The sequence below is a fragment of the Xiphophorus hellerii genome, chromosome 9 (genome assembly GCF_003331165.1).
Source record: "Xiphophorus hellerii strain 12219 chromosome 9, Xiphophorus_hellerii-4.1, whole genome shotgun sequence".
Taxonomy (NCBI): Eukaryota; Metazoa; Chordata; class Actinopteri; order Cyprinodontiformes; family Poeciliidae; genus Xiphophorus; species Xiphophorus hellerii.
The window spans coordinates 10,264,434-10,282,912 of record NC_045680.1 but is presented as its reverse complement, the minus strand read 5'-3'; the positions used below and the strand labels follow the sequence as shown (position 1 = coordinate 10,282,912).

The 18,479-nt window shown below is 37.1% G+C and overlaps 2 protein-coding genes across 2 annotated transcripts; both read left to right on the top strand.

Annotated features, from left to right (window-relative positions):
* Positions 1 to 505: 505 nt before the first annotated feature.
* Positions 506 to 7,916, top strand: alpi.2 (alkaline phosphatase, intestinal, tandem duplicate 2). Its single transcript, XM_032573147.1, has 11 exons — positions 506 to 619; positions 988 to 1,104; positions 2,070 to 2,185; positions 2,977 to 3,151; positions 3,345 to 3,517; positions 3,994 to 4,119; positions 4,256 to 4,325; positions 4,963 to 5,097; positions 5,633 to 5,824; positions 5,933 to 6,049; positions 6,683 to 7,916. Exons 1-11 carry the CDS (start codon positions 544 to 546, stop codon positions 6,940 to 6,942), a joined length of 1,557 nt encoding a protein of 518 aa, XP_032429038.1. The 5' UTR covers positions 506 to 543; the 3' UTR covers positions 6,943 to 7,916.
* A 197-nt stretch (positions 7,917 to 8,113) lies between these two features.
* On the top strand, positions 8,114 to 18,254 carry LOC116726424 (uncharacterized). Its single transcript, XM_032573146.1, has 9 exons — positions 8,114 to 8,410; positions 9,059 to 9,211; positions 9,974 to 10,079; positions 11,074 to 11,194; positions 11,885 to 14,233; positions 14,339 to 14,507; positions 15,112 to 15,274; positions 15,373 to 15,505; positions 16,929 to 18,254. Exons 1-9 carry the CDS (start codon positions 8,346 to 8,348, stop codon positions 17,093 to 17,095), a joined length of 3,426 nt encoding a protein of 1,141 aa, XP_032429037.1. The 5' UTR covers positions 8,114 to 8,345; the 3' UTR covers positions 17,096 to 18,254.
* The last annotated feature ends 225 nt before the right edge of the window (positions 18,255 to 18,479 follow it).

Here is an 18,479-nt window from a genome sequence, read left to right as displayed (position 1 = left end):
ATTACAGAGATCAAAAACTGGTAATGCATTTATTTGATCCAATTAAGAATTAATACCAACCCCATATTTTGTGTCATCAATTAGTACTAAACTGATTAATATTTCACTGATATCTGATACTGAGTACTAAGCACAATATCTAAATTGAAAACTACAACTCTGTAAAGAATCAGAAAAGTAACAAGCCATTAATAATAAAAATCTTGATGAGCTAAAAAGAAGATGCTATACTTATTGTCAAAAATACAGTTGCGTGCCATTTTGGCTGCCTTATTGCCATAAAAACTAAAAAAAACAACACACAACCATATTATTACATTTGATTCATAGACAAACTATAATAGAAAAGAGTCTAATAAAAAAGAGTCTGACTATTTGAATGTTTTGGGTGAGCCATGGACAGTTCCCTATCTGTGTGTTCTTGCTTGTTAAGCATAATCTTGTTCTTACATTTCCCATGTGCCCTTTGCTCCTTCTGCAGGTATAAAAGGAGTTGAGCTAACTCACAAGCAAAGTTTTGTAAATTTGCCTGCAGCCAACACAATGGCAAAGACACACAACCTCATTTTTGCTGGATTATTAATATTTGTATCGACTCAGAGGACTTTGTGCGTTATCGGTAAGAATCTATTAAATATTCAACTAAGAACAGTTCTTAAAAATTGTAGAAACCATGAATAAATACAATGTGACACTTGGAATTAATACAAAGAAAAACAAACATATGACATCGGTAAACCAAACTGTTTTATGGTTTAATACAACGACAGAGTGATTTTGAGGTAAAAAAAAAAAAATTGTATACAAAGAATGTGACGTATTTACATGCAATAACTCTGTAAGGTCATATTTGACTTCTAGCTTTGTTGCTTTTTTAAATATTTCTTTCCATGAAATATCAGTTTGATTAAACCTTCATCCTTATCCATTTGTTATTTTATAATGAAATACTTTTATCCTATCCTGATGTGTTTATCCTAATCATAGAGGAAGAACTTCATGCTGAATACTGGAACAACAAAGCGAAACAAGCTATTCACACTGCACTGAATGTTCAGCCTAATGGTCACCAAGCCAAAAACCTCATCCTGTTCCTGGGGGACGGTGAGTCTTTTCTACCATTCAAGAGCCTTTCCTGGATCATCTGGTTTTGTTCCTTTTACCTCAGTTTATTTTTTCAGTCCAATAAAAAATTACATTGCTTTCCAAAACAAATGCAATGAACCTCAAAATCCTGTTTTTCTGAGGTAGTGGGGAATGTTTAACAGAACTGCGGGAGCATGATTTGGGAAACCACTTTTTCATGAACCTGTAAGGTAATGCAAACAAAGTGATGCCATAAAATGCTGGATAGTGATCTAAGCATGGTGAGACGTCCACCATGCTCAGATGATGACACTCACTCGGGTTTCTCTAATAAGTAACAATTTGCTGTTAAACATTACTAAAGACAGCTATAAAGAAATGGACTGCCCTTTCTGGTTATGTATAACTGGATTTCAACAAACATCATATCATATCACCATATCATGGTCATAATTGTGATTGTGGACAAATTGCAAATTTACAGCAGCATTGTAGAATTCTGATCACAACATAATCCACTCCCTCCTGGAAAACATGCTGATTGCGGCATATTCAGGGCTTTATCAGGGTTTGCGATTGATCAGTAATACTTCATTACCCCGTAATCTGGTATGTTTATGACAACAAATCACGTTGTAAGTAAGCTCTTGTAAATTACCAGATGACAACACTGTATAAAGAGAAATCAGAAGAAGGTTCCAATATTTTATTGTACATTTAAAATGCAGAGAAAAAGAATTGTGAATATTTAGCCCATTGTGAATCAGTTTTTGGAGTTCAACTGTTGGACAACAAGTCATCAGTTTATGTTGATATAATAAAGTTTGCAGTTCTGAAAGAATAATTAATAATGGTGGATTTCATACTTCACACGCGTCCCACTGTCTGTGATTGTGAGTCTTTCACTGTCATGTAACTCAGCCAAGTCTTATGAAGTTCACAAAGTACAATGTTAACTTTGTGGCATTTGATTCTGCTTTCAGGAATGGGAATACCAACAGTGACAGCTGCCCGGATCCTCAAAGGCCAGCTGGAAGGAAATTCAGGAGAGGAGGGAAGTTTGGTTATGGATACATTCCCTTACCTGGCACTGTCAAAGGTCAGCACTCTTTGATAGCACATTTTGACTGCTCAGGCGATGTATCAAAAATAAAAAAGAAACACATTATTTAATAGTGAAAGCTAACCCTTAGCTAATAATAAGCATTACTGTGGACAGAAAAAGCACAAGTACTAGACAGAAGCATAGAACTCAATAGAAATGATCTTAACGTCTTTTAAAATGTGAAAATAACCTTTTTCCATGAACAAAGAAAATCTAGCCTTTTAAACTGTCAGAAATTCATAGTTACTACATTAATATTTTGATGGTATTTTTCCTGGGGACAATGTTACTAAACATCCCATTTTTTATTGTTTTACTTGGTGTGTTCTGTAGCAGTATCCTGTATACTACACACTCCAAATTTGACATTATGATCTGAAGAGAATTCCTTGACCTTCTGTAATCTTAATCAAGTGCACATAGTACACAACTATGCAAAAAATATATATAAATATTGCCAAACAAACAGCATATTATCACATAAGAGTCTGATCTACATTTAGGGTGATGATGATTGCCGTCCCCCCTTCCAAATATTTTCTGCATCAAACTACGTAACTAATGGTTGAAAAAAATATATACTTTGAACTTGTCATGGGCCCTCTCAAACTTTTGATAGACAATTTCTATTTTTGACTGCTTTTGTTTTGAAAAAGCAACGTCTTCATATTTGAAAGCACTTTAGAAAATCCAGAATTATTTGAATCTGATTCTTTGTACATTTCATTATACTTCTAAAGTATATTAATTCCACAGTGTTTTTCTCCAATATTTGATTCCTGCAGACCTATAACGTAGACCAGCAGATGCCAGATAGCGCCGGCACGGCGACGGCATACTTATGTGGGGTAAAAGCCAACTATGGGACCCTTGGAGTCTCTGCTGCCACTCCACTGGGTGACTGTAAAGCTGTTTTTGGCAATGAAGTCACATCAATTCTCCACCGTGCCAAGAATGCAGGTAGGCACCATTATCTACAAAGTTTGGCTACCATATCTATTTGTCAAGAAGATTAGTTTTATTATATGCGTGAGGCAGTATAAAAGGCACTTAAGCAAATTAATCACCATGTAGATTAATTTCGTAGAAATGTTGACAAAATATAAAGAACATTGTTGTTACAACGGTCTGACAACTATCATATTTGTTTTAGGAAAATCTGTTGGAATTGTCACAACAACGAGAGTGCAACATGCTTCCCCTGCTGCAAGCTACGCTCACTCTGCAGACAGAGATTGGTATTCTGACTCTGACCTCTCTAATGAAGCTGTCCAAAATGGCTGTCGTGACATTGCTTATCAGCTGGTTTACAACACAGAGATAGATGTGAGTCTTAATTTTTGAATCAGTTCCTTACGGCGATGTCCATTGAGTCAATAATTGCAACAAACCTTGTTGGATAGTAATGGAAATGTCTTCATAATCAAATGTTAACATAGCTTTCAGCAATTTGACACATGCTTTTTAAATATACTTCATGTATTATTCGACTCCTTCCTCACTCATGTTCATATTATTTAATTCAGATAAATTGAATTCAGTTTATTCATAATTTTTTTTAAAGTTCATTTGTCACTAATTCAGTCCCCCAAGAAAAATTATATAGATTATAAAAATAATCTATATAATCATAGACACAATGTTTTCAAGCCTTTGTTTCTGTTATTCATAAGGATTTTCTGCATATAGCGGCAAAAGAACGACATTGAAGATTAGAATATTACATCAGACTGAGAACAGCAAAAACACTATTTTAATAGTTTTAAAAATGACTATAACCTTTGTCATCTTCTTCAATGCAGGTCATTCTGGGTGGAGGTCGTCAGTATATGTTACCAAGAGACACACCAGATCCTGAGTACCCATCTGAAACCGGAAGCCGGAAAGACGGAAAAAATCTTATTGATGAATGGGCTAAAAACAAAATAGTAAATTTAATATTTTACGTCTACATTATTTGATTTGAAGTATGGTGTTCCAATGTAGTGTAAATATATTTGGAATTTGTACATCATCTTATTTTATTTCAAAGTTTACCCATATGTTTGTTATTTCAACTTGCAGAATGCTAAATATGTTTGGAATAAAAGTGAGTTTGATGCTGTCGATCCTCGAAAAACAAACTTCCTTCTTGGTAAGTTCTTATTAAGCACTCTAAAAAGAAATAAAATAATGGCATGACTTGCTTAAATGTTTTCTCTGGCTAGTTTTGTTTAAATGGAGGATATCTAAACAGTCATTTTCAGATCTCGCTTGAAATTTGATTCAAGTCTGGAGTCTGGTTTGACCTTTCTAGGACTGCTAGTTCCCGCTGCTGCGAAACACCCACATAGCATTATGCTGCCTTCACCATACTTCAATGAAGGGATGTTATTAGCCTTATGATGAGCCAAGTCTGGTTTCCTCCAAACATTATGCCTGACATTCACACCAAATAGTTCAATCTTTGTCTCATAAGACCAGACTTTAGTTTCCTGTGGTTTGAGAATCATTCAGGTACCTCCAGACAGCCTGTCTGGCAAACTACAGACAGGCCGCCATGTGATTTTTATGAAGAAGTGGCTCTCGTCTGGCCATTCTACCATGCAGGCGTGGTTGGTGGATTGCTGCATAGATGGTTATCCTCCTGCAAGGGAAGAGAGTTTGGCATAGTTATGGGTGTTCATCAGGCTACGTGGAGCAAAAAAGCAATAACTTATTTTACTTAAAAGTTTACATGATCCAGCATATTTTGCTTTAAATTATATTTTAAAAAATGTCCTCTCTCTCAGGTTTGTTTGAACCCAAAGACTGTCGCTATGAGCTGGAGCGGGATACATCTATGGACCCTTCGCTAACAGAGATGACAGAAAAGGCAATCAAGATTCTCCAAAAGAATCCCAAAGGATATTTCCTGTTTGTGGAAGATAAGTACACACCCAAAATTCAAAAACCTTTTCTCTTCGTATTGCTTTTGAAGTTTGCATAATTGCATAGATTGTTGCATAGATTTATGTGTCAATGACCCTTATTATCAATATAATATCTCATTTTGTTTTTTTAATAAAGACAATGTTAAATAATCTGCATTTAAACCTGTAAACACAAATTATTCTATGAGTGGCATTAGCTGGTTTTAAATGAGCTATCATTTACCTAAAGAGATAGTGTAGAAATTCTTATATCAAGTTCTGTTAAAACATAATGAGTTTATAATTTACCTGCAGTAAATACCACTCTCTGCAACAATTAGTGTCCATCCCAAAAACTTTTGAAAATGTCCCCATACAAAGACCATAGACCGTCCTGGAATTGATTCCCAACCTTACGACATTTGCGGCATGTTTTCCCCCTTCACTCTCTGTTTCATAACTGTCAATAAAGCCCAAAAAATCTTTAAAAAAAACACAAACAAATGGGATTGTCATGCTTATGTGTCAGTGTGCTTCTCTTGAACTTTAAGGGGGAGAATAGATCATGCTCACCATTCCACTATGGCTAAAAAAGCTCTTCATGAAGCTGTAGAGTTTGACCGTGCAATCGGGCGAGCAGCAGAACTCACTAATGAGCTGGACACACTGACTGTAGTCACTGCTGACCACTCCCATGTCTTTGCTTTTGGAGGATATTCTGCAAGAGGAAACTCTGTTGTGGGTAAGATATATGATGAGAAAATAACTTATTATATCAAAGTTAAAGTAACATAATGTTGTCCAAATTAGTATTTTTAAACAAAACACTGATGTGTTCTGCAATCCACAGGAGTTTCTCGTAGCTTGGCCTCGGACAAAAAGCACTTTACCACTGCTGTTTATGGCAATGGACCAGGATATCAGATAGTCAATGGAACTCGCCCTGATATGAATGAATCAATTTCATGTAAGTACATGCTGATTTTTGTAAAAAAAAAAAAAAAAAAAGCCAATAACTTCACCTAGTAGACTGACATGTTACATTTTACATACTACACATACACAATATGAAAATAAGAGTCCATTTGATGTTGTTGGTTTAATTAAACCAGTAACGTGAATGTGTGTGTGAAAGGGTGAATTAATGAATTTAGTTTAAATGCTTTGGAGTCCTCTGAGCTTGATGAGTTACTTTACAAAAACAAGCCATTTACCATTTGTCTAGGCAACATGTTAAAGGCAATTTGTACTAGAAGAAAAATTGAGTGTTCTGCTACCAATTTAAAGTGTAAAAATGTACATAAGTTTACTTGTTTCCAGTAAAGCTGGCCTTGTCACCTGTACTGTATGTTCAGCTTTTGTGTCAGTTCAGTTGTTAATTATATCATCATTACTCGGAAACTCAAATAAACATTTCAGTCAGGTCAAGTCTTATGATACACATAATGATGATTTATGGTCCTGTTTGTCACTGCCAGATAATGTTTTACTTCCAAGTATGTTATCTGAGGCTTCAAACATTCACACACACAACGGCAGGTTTGCCAATTCTGTGTGAGAAAATTTAAACATAATGCAGACCTTTCCATTTCTCTCACAGCAACAAATGACTACACACAGCAGACTACAGTCCCTCTCGACTCAGAGACCCATGGTATAGAAGACGTGGCCATCTTTGCCAAAGGACCAATGTCTCACCTTTTCCACGGAGTTCAGGAACAGAGCTACATTCCACATGTCATGGCTTACGCCGCCTGCATAGAGCCCTATACAGATTGCCAACTGGAAAGCCACAGTGGAAGAATTCACTCTAGCCTGCTTCTTGTGATGGGCTTGTTGGTTACCCTGTGCTCTGCCTGAGATCACAGTCCCAACAGGATTCATTAAGATGTTGGAATTAGTCTACAATCTTTTATTTTGGTTGAAATATAAATTATTATTGTATTGCATTTCAATGTTGTGCTAAGACATATGCAGCCATTCAGAGTAAAGCATTTTTGTTCAGCATTTGAGCTGAAAAAGTATTTCTATTAATGCTGAATATGGAAGCTGTGAATCTGAACACTTTCTTAAATGTTTGTATCTAAAATATGACTGTGATTCTTTTAAAATTCTATTTAAAATAACTTACGTTGTTTTCGTGTTGGACTATCAACTTGTTTAAAATATGTCCTACCTCCATGAATAAACATAAAATGAAAATAAAACAAAAACTGTTAAAGTTAAACATTACGTATGTGGGTTTAAAATTGCTGATATTTTCTACTGTTATTTGGCAGGTTTTTATTGCTAACTGCACTTCTTATGTTTAATTATATCCTAGACTTTTATATGTATACGGAAACTTGTATTCTGACACAGTTATAGAAATTATTCTCAAGTTGAAGACCCAAGAAAGTTGGTGCATTATAAGCTTCCTTCTCAGATTAAAGGTAGCTTTAAAATTTGCAATACAACATATACAAATAAATAATGTTGCAACAGTTTTGGCTGAAATTCCAATGTTTAGTAAGAATAACATCATCATGGCAACCTTTATGCGAACTGTAAATGTATAACATCAAAACACATTTTAAAAACTCTGTGACATCAACCAAACTCACTAAATATAATTCACCTATAGAACAGCATCTCAAAGTCAGTTTTTCTATTTGTTTTGCTATTTTGCTGCAAATCTTTTTATTAGTTCAATTCAATTCAGTTTATTTATATGGCACCAATTGACAACAAGTGTAATTTTGAGGCACTTACGGAAAAAAATCACTTCAGTCAAACTTTCCAATTAATCCTAGTTATTATCATTGCAGTACATTAAACTATGTCTACTATGGTGATGGTGACCAGAGCTTCTTTATTTGAAATGCTGATGACGCTGTTGACAAGTTGTCCAATCAGAAGAGCCCGTGGGCGGGTCTTCCGACTTCTTGCTTGGAGGGAACTTTAACCATCAAAACAATAAACGCAGCTTTTCCTGATCTGGGTTTCGGTTTTAAATTCAACATTATTTGGGACTACAAAGCTACGTAAACATTTTAGCCAAATAATAGACGATTAAATGACTCGCCTATTATTTGTTAGCTAAATGCATTATAAACTTAGCCGAACAAGTGTACGCAAAGTGGAGTCGTTTCTGCAGAATTAGCCCTATTAGCTAACTTTGGTTGAAAGTTTTCCTCCGTTTTCTGATTCATTTCATCATGAGCTAGGCAGAAAGACTTTGCAAATAACATAGTGTAGTGTTGTGCAAGCAAACATCGGTGGTCATGGATTGCAACAACGGGAGGCTGGCAAGGCAGTTGTGCGTCGCGGTGAACAATGGAGATACCAGGTAGTTAACAAGTATCCAGGCTTTTCTTTGTTTTGTTCGGGCATGTCCTGAGTTGAAAGAGACGCAGAAGACAACTGTATTTGGGATGCTGGATTGTATTTTCGAGTTGTTCAGTTATGAACACCTCTTTAACAACTTTAGTTAAGCGATCGGCACTCTTTGATATGCAAAGTTTGGAGTCCTTTGACGTGTAATAAACCAGCAGACGTTCCCATGCGGTGGCTGAAATAATTGTATTGTAATAAGTGATGATTGTGCAGTTGAATAAACGTTAGTCATCAAGGACATGATTCCATATAATAAACAATGTTTAAATGCATCCTGTCTTTAACTTTTACTATTTGTCAGTCAGTTCTGGAGTTACTATTTGCAGTAGCATTTTTTGTTTTTCAAATTTGGCGATGCAAGTAGGTGTTAATGCAAAACTGCTTTCTTAGATAATTTGCCAGAGAGAAGCCACCCATAATAAACCAAACACCTAACTGTACCTATTGTATATTTAAATGAGTAGCTTTTAATATTTTTTATTTGTTCTGCTTTGTAGGAAGACGCACAACTTTTGGATAAATAGAATGTTTATGATCATGTTTTGTATGTGATATATTATTAAATTAATACCAGAAAGTAACGTGATTTGATCCTTTGCAGATCTGTACAGCTATTCCTTTCCAAGGGTGCAAACCCAAACCTGGTGGGTAGTAAAGGTGTGGCTGCAATACACCTGGCTGTCGGCAACGAAACAGAGAAGAACATACGCTGCTTGAAAATGTTGCTGCGGCATGGATCTGACCCCAATGTCAGGTATAGTTTCATACATTGAAATTAAAACATACCGTATTTTCGGCACTATAAGGCGCACCTAAAACGCTTCAATTTTCCCAAAAGCCGACAGTGCATCTTATAATCCGGTGTGCCTTATATATGGACCGATATTGAGCCACAACAGGTCTCGCAACTACGGTAAGCAGCCGCCGACTTCATTTTCCTCCGTAGAAGAAGAAGCGCGCGGTGCACGCTGAGATATATGGCTGCGTGAAGCGTGCCGTTTCATTTCCATTTGTGTGTTTGTGTAAAGAGCCAAAATGGCTCCTATTAAGAGACACGCTTACGACGCAGAGTTTAAAGTCAAGGCGACCAGTCACGCAGTAGAACACGGGAATAGAGCAGCAGCGAGAGAATTTAACATGAACGAATCAATGGTGCGGAAGTGGAGGAAGCAACAAGATGACCTGCGCCAAGTAAAGGAGACTAAACAGAGTTTCCGAGGGAACAAAGCGAGATGGCTACAGTTGGAGGACAAACTCGAACAGTAGGTTGTTGAACAGAGAGCAGCAAGTAGAAGTGTCAGTATAATCATCACTATTCGAATGAAGGCAACAGCGCTAGCAAGCGAACTTATCAAAGTTTTAAAATAGGCCATTCATTGAAGGTGTGCCTTATAGTGCGGAAAATACGTATATTGTTTTACCAGTTTACAGATAACAGTTGAATTACACCTATAATCTTGTAAACAAATATATTCTAGTAAAGCACACCTTGATTTCTTACCTGTATTTCTCTTAGATCTTCTGATGGCCTGACTCCTCTTCATGTCGCTGCTCTTTGGGGATGCTATCAAAATCTCAAGATGCTCTTAATGAATGGAGGGAACCCAAATTTAAAAGATAATGTAAGTCTTTACAGTTAAACAGATTAATTACAGCTGTTTTAATACAGAGATGGGCAAGTTTATATCTTAAATTGCATTGTATGATGTTTGATGGCAGGGATCACTTTTGATGGAAACTCACTTTACCAAGTTTGTATGAAGATAGACACGTAGGCTGCTGCTCTTACAGCCAAGCAAATATAATGCAATCAAATAGAGCATAAGTGAGCATATTGGTATTTATTATTTATAAATATATTTTTTTATATATTTATTTAGATTAGAGATTAGATTATTTAGATTATTTGATTAGAGTTTAGTTATACAACGTCTATTGTATGGTTGAGGCATCTTTTAATGTGCAAACCATATTCAGTTTGATAAAATCTTGTTCTGTCCAGAAATATATCAAATTCAAATTAATTATAAAAATGATCCAATTGTGTAGTCAGTTAAGATTATACAGTTGTTCTTGTAAGAAGCTCTTAGAAATCCCAGCCAACAGCATTAAATTGTTGACTTACCAGCAGTTCTTCATACAGAGCAAGTATTTGGAGACTGTGGAAAGAAATGGCTTCCTTTAATCAGGAAGAGACTCCTAGCAGAACCAGGTTCAGTGAGAGGTCATCTACTAGACAAACACAGAGTCCCAGGTGTGCTTTTTATGGAAACGGACAAACAAAGAGTATGCATTATGACCTCAAATTACACAGTTTAAGAATAATATCTTCACTCAACACACAGCCTTAAAAAAGGTTGGTTTGCTTTGCTCAAATATTGATCTGAGAGCTTTTCTGTAAAAATGTCCTTATGGATCCTGGACTACTTCATGTGGTCAGAGTAACCACATTACATTGTACAACAATGGTTCACTCCTGAGGTGTCGGCTTACCACCAAATACCATATGACAAATGTGACTGCCAGGAATTAGACATTTTTAAAGAATAAATATTTCATTTCGCTGTAATATTTAATTTATGTAATCTGACCGTTATAGTCTGTTTATTTGTGCAGGACGGGAACACACCAGCACAACTAGCAGAACAACAGGACAATTGGAAATGTGCCTCTCTTCTTCATGAGTACCAGTCCTCAGCTGATACAGAAGAAGAGGACCTCCCCCAGTTTCAATACTGTAAGATATGTTACCTTGTTGCAGATTGCTTTAAAAATTGTGGACTTTGTGGGGTCTTTTTGTTTTCAGATACTTTCATGTGAAAAAGTACATTGTCATACATTTGCAATTCTTTATGTACAAAGAAAAAAAAAACGTTCTCATTATTATTATTATGATCTAAAAAGTAGTTACTTTTAACAGATGAAGATCAGCACATTCACATTACTATTCTCATCATTATTTATTTGAACTCAAAAAAGCCAAACTGCTGAAACAAAAGTCTACCATTAACAAGAACATAAGTGGTAGCATATTATTGCAAATTTATTGCAGTATATGTACTTATCCAAACAAATTTATAAAAGAAAATAATGTTTGCAGTTTATTGTTGCCTGTAAATCAAGAATGAGTAATAAAGTAATATAAAAAATATCTGTAATCAGTTCTTACAGACTATGATAAATAATTAATTTAGAGTGAAATGGTAAAGTCTGTTTTCATAGTTTTTCTGAAGAGGATGTGCCAGCAGATTCAAAGTCAAGCTATGTAATAAATGTAATAAATAAACCAAAGATTAGCTGACTTTTCCACCCAGTTGGTTGCCATTGGCCAAATGCTGCAAAATTAATTAAGTGAAAATGTACACAGTGTGGTTATATGCAGGGACTCAAAACTGTTGTGATAAAAATGTGTGTTTTCTTGTCACAGCTGTGTACTCAGACCAGACTGACACGTCCAGCTATCCTGAATCAGACTACAGCTTCAGTTCCCGCTCGTCCATGATCAGTGGCTTTGGTGAAGTCCCACTGAGCAGCACGAGGCGTTCATCCTTTTTCACCTTGTCTAACATAAATGGAAGACCAAGTTGCAGGGGAGTATCATTTAATGGGCCTTCTGTACTGTCAAGCACTCGCATTTCTGCTGCAGGACCTGTAGCTACAATGGCAGCTCCAGAAAATGACGCCTTAAGTTGTGACGATGGAACAGTCACTAAAGATAATGAACAGGCGGCTTCAGCTAATGCTCCTTCAGAGTTTTTATCCAGGCGAGCAAGTCGGAAGAGTGTTAGCTTTAGAAAAGTAGATGACTATTTCCCAGTTTTCAGTCCAGAAACTCGAAAACAGAGCACTTCTGCTGAAATCAGCCAGTGCACTTTACCCTTTGACATGTCTGAATACTCAGACTTTCTAGATTCTGAACGCATGGCTACGGTTTTACCACAGCAGGGGATCGACGTCACATCACCGGACCATGTATTTGTCTTCTCTAGGGAAAGCAGTGAGAGCACAGAAGAGGAGCTAGAGAAAACAGTTATCAGTCACTGTGCTCTTGAACTCAGTGATGACGAACCAGAAGGGCAGAGCAACAAAGAACCTCCAATGAATCCTTCTGAACAACAAGAGCAGGCCCATGTGGGTAGCAGCAGCAGCAGCAGTGGGACTCGCAGCAGTCATTACAGTAGCTGTGAAAGTAACCAGTACACCAGCTGTCTGGATGATCCTGTACCCCTAAGACTTCATTCATTCCCTCTTATAGAGGAGGCAGAGTCTGATACAAGGACCAAACAGGATTCTACAGACTCTGAAAATGAACTCCAAAAGGGAGATAAAAATATGTTAAGAGTTCAAACAGAACCCAACGGAGACTCAAAATCTGAAACTGTACAACCTTTATCAGGTTTGCTTGATAAACTGACCTTATCTGAAAAACAACATGAAGAGACGGATATATTGAAAGCTTCTATGGGTTCTTTTTTAAGCACTGCAAAAAAACTTGATGGGGTCAGGCAAGATGCTGAGTCATCAGAAGAAAATAATGGACTTCAATTTACACCTAGCCCTTTTGTGACCGGCAGGACACGGTCTAGATTGAGCCGCTGCTCAATGAGAACAAGCAGAAACCCTGAGAGCATGTTAATCACATCTTCTTTATTTGACGATACGCTGCCAACGCCAGTTCGAATGTTTCGGCAGACACCAAGGTGTCAGAGCAGTGGGCATGGATTCAACTCACCTTACACACCTAGTTATATGTCACGCCACTTGGAGAGGTGCACTGAAAGAGACCCGCTACCCAAGGACAGCCAAGACCCCCAGTCCAGCACTCTTAGAAGTCCAAGTGTCAGTAATAGCCAAGCTGATACTCTTATTCTACACAACAGAGTAACTGATTCTGTTGAGGGATCACAGTCTTTGGATGACACAGACATATTAGACAAGAACCAGGACGACTCGGTCGCTGCTTATGAAAAAAATTTTGCGGAGATTATTCTTGCCATAAGAGGACAGAACAGCCATCTTTCTGAGGATGAGGAATTTCTAACAGAGGCTCTTTCTGGTTCGGATGAGTCAAAAGTAGCTCATCTGGCAGTTGAAGATCAGGTAGATGATTTTAAAAACGACGACTGTTGGGTTACTGAAGACTACGGCTCAGAGTCCAACTCTGCATCCTCTTCGTCCACCTCCAGCAGTTTTTCTCCAAAGACATCCACGGAGGACACTGACCCTCCACGTACTCCAGGCACCGGATGCACCCCAAGATACAGCATGAGCCGGCTGTTGAGCCGTCGACCACAGCGCCTAGCAGACCTGTCTTTCACTCCTGGGGGGCGTCCAGTAATCCAGAACCTGGATGAACCAGTGGAGTATCTCTACACTGATACAGAGCAGGGCCACAAGCTCATTGAGACACACGTTCCACCTACGTCCGACACCTCACTCAGCTCCGGCACAAGTACCAGCATCAGCGACGAGACCGTTTTGTATGACTGGCGAGCTTTGCAAACTGAAACTAAGAGCAGCAAAGCTAAAGAGAACCTACAGCCTGAGATGCGGGCTCAGGAAGAGGAAGATGATAAATCTGAGTGCAGACTGTTGCCAGAAACTAGAGGAATGACTGACAGGGAGCTGAGACTGAGGCTGGTGGAACTGGGAGAGAGCCCGGGTCCTATCAGCCGCCTCACCAGGCCAACTTACCTGAGGAAGCTCTGCCGACTGTTGCAAGAGGAAAACTGCAACACACAGAATGACAACAAGCAGTCTGACCAACCGCAGAAAGGTTATGTTTATTTTCAGATATTACATTATTACATTACGTGAAAAAACATTCAGGAGAATTTAAGCAAGTAATGTTGCACCTTGTTTTCTTCTTTAACTTTACTAGATTTAGGGTATAGTCCAGATCTCTGTCGGGTCCTGAAGACTTTCCAGCTGCCCAATTCCCATGGTGATGAGCAGTCCCTGTGCCAGCAGTTTGACCAACCTGATCAAAACAGGAAGTGGAGGGAGGGCATCATCAAGTCCAGCTTTAACTACCTTCTTCTTGACCCAAGGTACAGTCTCTTTTTTGCTTTTTGATTTCTGGTGCAGTCCTTTTGCCTCGCAAAAAGGTTTTTAAGTTTCACAGTTTGATAAGTGTTAACTTGTTTTCGTTGTTTTGAACGTGTGATATAGGCTCCTATAGCTCTTTTGGAAGTTTTATTTTTGATGTTTTTGAGTTTCTTATTAGCAAAAAATCATTAATAAAGCAAATAAAAAAGAGACAATATGACAGTATAAGATGACAATAGGATAACAGTGAGTAAAAATCTAGTGGGTTCACAGTATTTACAAAAATATTCAAAACGAAAATGTGTAACATGATGTAATTCTTTTTTTTTTTTTTTTTTTAAGAAACAGGGACCACTTATCTTCCCTGCTGTTACACTATGTTGTGAATTCCAGTTACGTTTATGGTTGCAAAATACTAAATACATAATAAATATATCATTTTCTTTTTAATTCCACTGGAAGACCACAATAAATCAGATAACTTTTCATCAGCCATTTTCTTAACTAAAAATGAGCCTCTAAACTGGTTTTAATCCCTGATTTGGGTTGTAATGAAAAAAACCAAACAATATGTAGTATTACATCTTTTTCTTTTTCTTTCATTAGAGTGACAAAGAACCTCCCGTTCCGCAGTCACACCATGACTCCTCAGGAATGTTTCCAGACTTTCATCCATGCCATATTTTATGTGGGCAAAGGAAAACGCTCCCGCCCCTACAGTCACCTGTATGAAGCTTTAGAGTACTACCGAGGGGAGAAATCCGCCAAAGTAACTCTGCCCAGACACCTCTGTCTTGTAAAATTATAAGGACGTTTAACCAAGGTGGTATCAATAGGTAACAGGGCTGCTTTTCTTCCCTTTAACAGAAACTTTGTCCAAAAGTGCAGCACATTCTCCAGGTGTGGACTGCCGGACAGGGTGTCATCTCTCTGCACTGTTTTCAGAACGTCATTCCTGTGGAAGCGTACACAAGAGAGGCCTGCATGGTGGAGGCCATCGGTGAGTGAGGAGCAGTCATAACTTGTCGTTGATAATCACCTATGTATGGCGTCAGACCAAGTGTTTGATGTGACGTCCTTTACCCACCTGCATGCGCAAATCTGAATACAAAAATATGAATATGAATATATAGTCATATCCTTGAAGGTTTGATGAAAAGTAATGCCATCATAGATTTTTAGGAGCTTCTGAGTTGAAAATTGGTTTATGGTGTTGAGCGAAACTATGTTTCCTCCCTTCCTGACTTTTTCTGCTTTTTCTAAAGTTGAATACTTAATTTTTTTTTCCTCACTGCAAATTTGAAATCACACAAAAGTAACTAAAATGAAGATTTATATTACAGATTCATTTATTAAAGTATAAAAGCTATCCAAAAATATAGTGAGGTCTATGTTGAGAAGCTACTACACTGCTTGCTATATCATAAATTAACTTACTAACCTCATTTTGGGAAAGCTTTACTAGCGACACACAGACCTAAACTGTGCTTGAGTTTTGGCCTCTAAAAATTGCTTAAATAGAATGTACCAGACAATCAAAAAGTTACACATCATTCCTCAATCTAAAGAAATTATTTTAAAGAAATTTAATAACTGATAAGTGAAATTTACTGTAAAATGTATGTCTATTTCAGTCCAGAAAGGTTTACAATTACCAAATTACTGTAATTTGTAAGGCATAAAATTTAACTTTTGTGAGAATGGCCCCCAAACTGGCTCCAGCCCAAGCTACATCCCTTTCAGTTAGTCCCTGGTGGTTTACCTGTTCTTACAGCTATGCACTGTAGTAGGAAAATGTGGCATTTTTTAAAAATAGATCTCATTGTGATGAAAGCAAATTATTATTAAAGAACCAAATTGAAAATTTCAAGTTTAAAAAAAAAAGAAGCAAGATTAGTCCTTTTTAAAATTTTAAATATCTCCTTTTTCTTTTTCTGTGTTGGTGTTGATGTAGCTTTCTACACAAACACTTTATAATGACAGTCCAAAAATTTAATTAAATATTAAAAAAAACAGCAGTGCCTTGACTTCTACCCTTCCTTTCTCTCCGTCTCTCTTCCTCAGTTTTTTGTCTCGGAGAGAAAATGAGATTAGATGGAGAAAACATTTCACTACTTATGGATATTTAGAAATGAGATGATTAACTGGTGAGGAAGGATTGGTGTTGGAGCTTACACATCTTGTAAAAAAAATATTTTAGCTGAAAATGTCTTTCCCTATTTAAGACAGAGTAGACCAAGTATATGGCATGAGTGTAAGGAAAATACCATTAATTTATAGACTGACCACACTTATTTAACTTATTTAGTTGTGTCTTGTGTAGACAATACCAGTGTCTTATGGAAGCGATTGTCACAGACTTGCTTAGTTTGTCTGAAATTACTTGAGTGCAACATTTTTGGACCAAACTGTCCTTATTCCAGGGCTAAAGATGCTGACCAATCAGAAGCGAGGAGATTTCTATGGCGTGGTGTCAAACTGGGAGCTAAAGAGGAAACGGGAGCTCGGGATCCATCTGCTATACCGAGCCATGCAGATTTTCCTGGCTGAGGGTGAGAGACAGCTCAGACCAGCAGACATCAGGCAGTAGAGACCCCTATAGGAGTGGGGAGGTGTGGGAGGCTATTAACTGCAAAACACCAACACTGATGGGGTGAAATATCTACATTGATGGACATCAGCTACATGAGCCGCATTAAACTCTTTATCAGGGATGGTTTTTTTCCCCCTAAAACCAATACAGTTTTCCTTTTTTTAATGCAGCCTGAACATACAGTTTATCATTATGCAGAAACTGTACAATGCATTTTTAGACTTGTTCTGTTTTAATAAGTATGCTCTTTATACATTTTCAATGGATGTTCTTTGTGGAATTTGAGAAACTCACAATAACTTTGTCTTAGCTTTTCATGACATGTGAACAAAACAATCATTTCTGTTGCATTTCAACTTTCTGGAATTTTGCCACAACTCATTTTGAAAAATGTTACTCCTTAGGTTTAAGCTTTATTTTCACTTATAGCCCAGTGCTTTTTTTTTTTTTTTTTTTAAAGTCACAGTTAATTAATGTCAAATGAACTTTATGTTTCATAAAATGTGAGACTTTTTTTACATAGCTTAGTGATCATAGCTTGTATTAATTTAGTTTTGATTAAAAAGAAGTTAGCTAAGTGATGTATTAGTGAGCAATTATATTTTGAAGGATGAAGAATAATGAGGTGTAAAAGGAGAAAATTATAGCTTGAAAGTAGAAGATGAGATGTTTCTGTTTATTGGCATAACCAGTTTAAACTTTGTTCCTATGCGAAAGATCCATAGATTGCATGCTGGATCTCAGGGGTTACAGCTGTTACTTGGTGTTATGATCTCCATAATTTCACCATCTCATTTACTACACATCAGTGACCCATGCAGTGAGCTTCCGAATCACTCATTATCTCCACAGGGAATTACGATTGATGAGCTCTCTGACAGTCTCACACGGCTAAAAAAGCATTAGCACTGACAAATGCAGACTTTGTGTTTTAGAATGTTTGCTTTACATTGCTTGTAAAGCAAAATTAAACAATTGCCACTTTAGTAAAGCACATCAAAGAAAACACTACAATTCAGGTTTTGGAAGATTTCATTTAAGCAATTGATTAATCTAGAAGCACACTTTTTTAGGTCTAACCCCTAACCCTAAAAAAAAATCTGTGCATTACTTCTGATATCTTTCGTGGTTTGAAAATAAAGCTCCCTGTCTTTGATCTGTTTGATACATCTGTTTGATTTATCACAAAATAATGTTTTTATAGTTAATGAAACTGCTTTCATCCTGACTAGACTGTCTATATCACTGCTTTTCTCCATTCCTTGCACATTTCTTTCACTGTTTTTGTGAAGAGGGAGGGATAATGTGGGAAGCTCACATTAATCTGGATCCTGCTGTTTTCAGTGTCTGCTTCCTGTTGTTTGGTGTCCCTCTAGTGGAC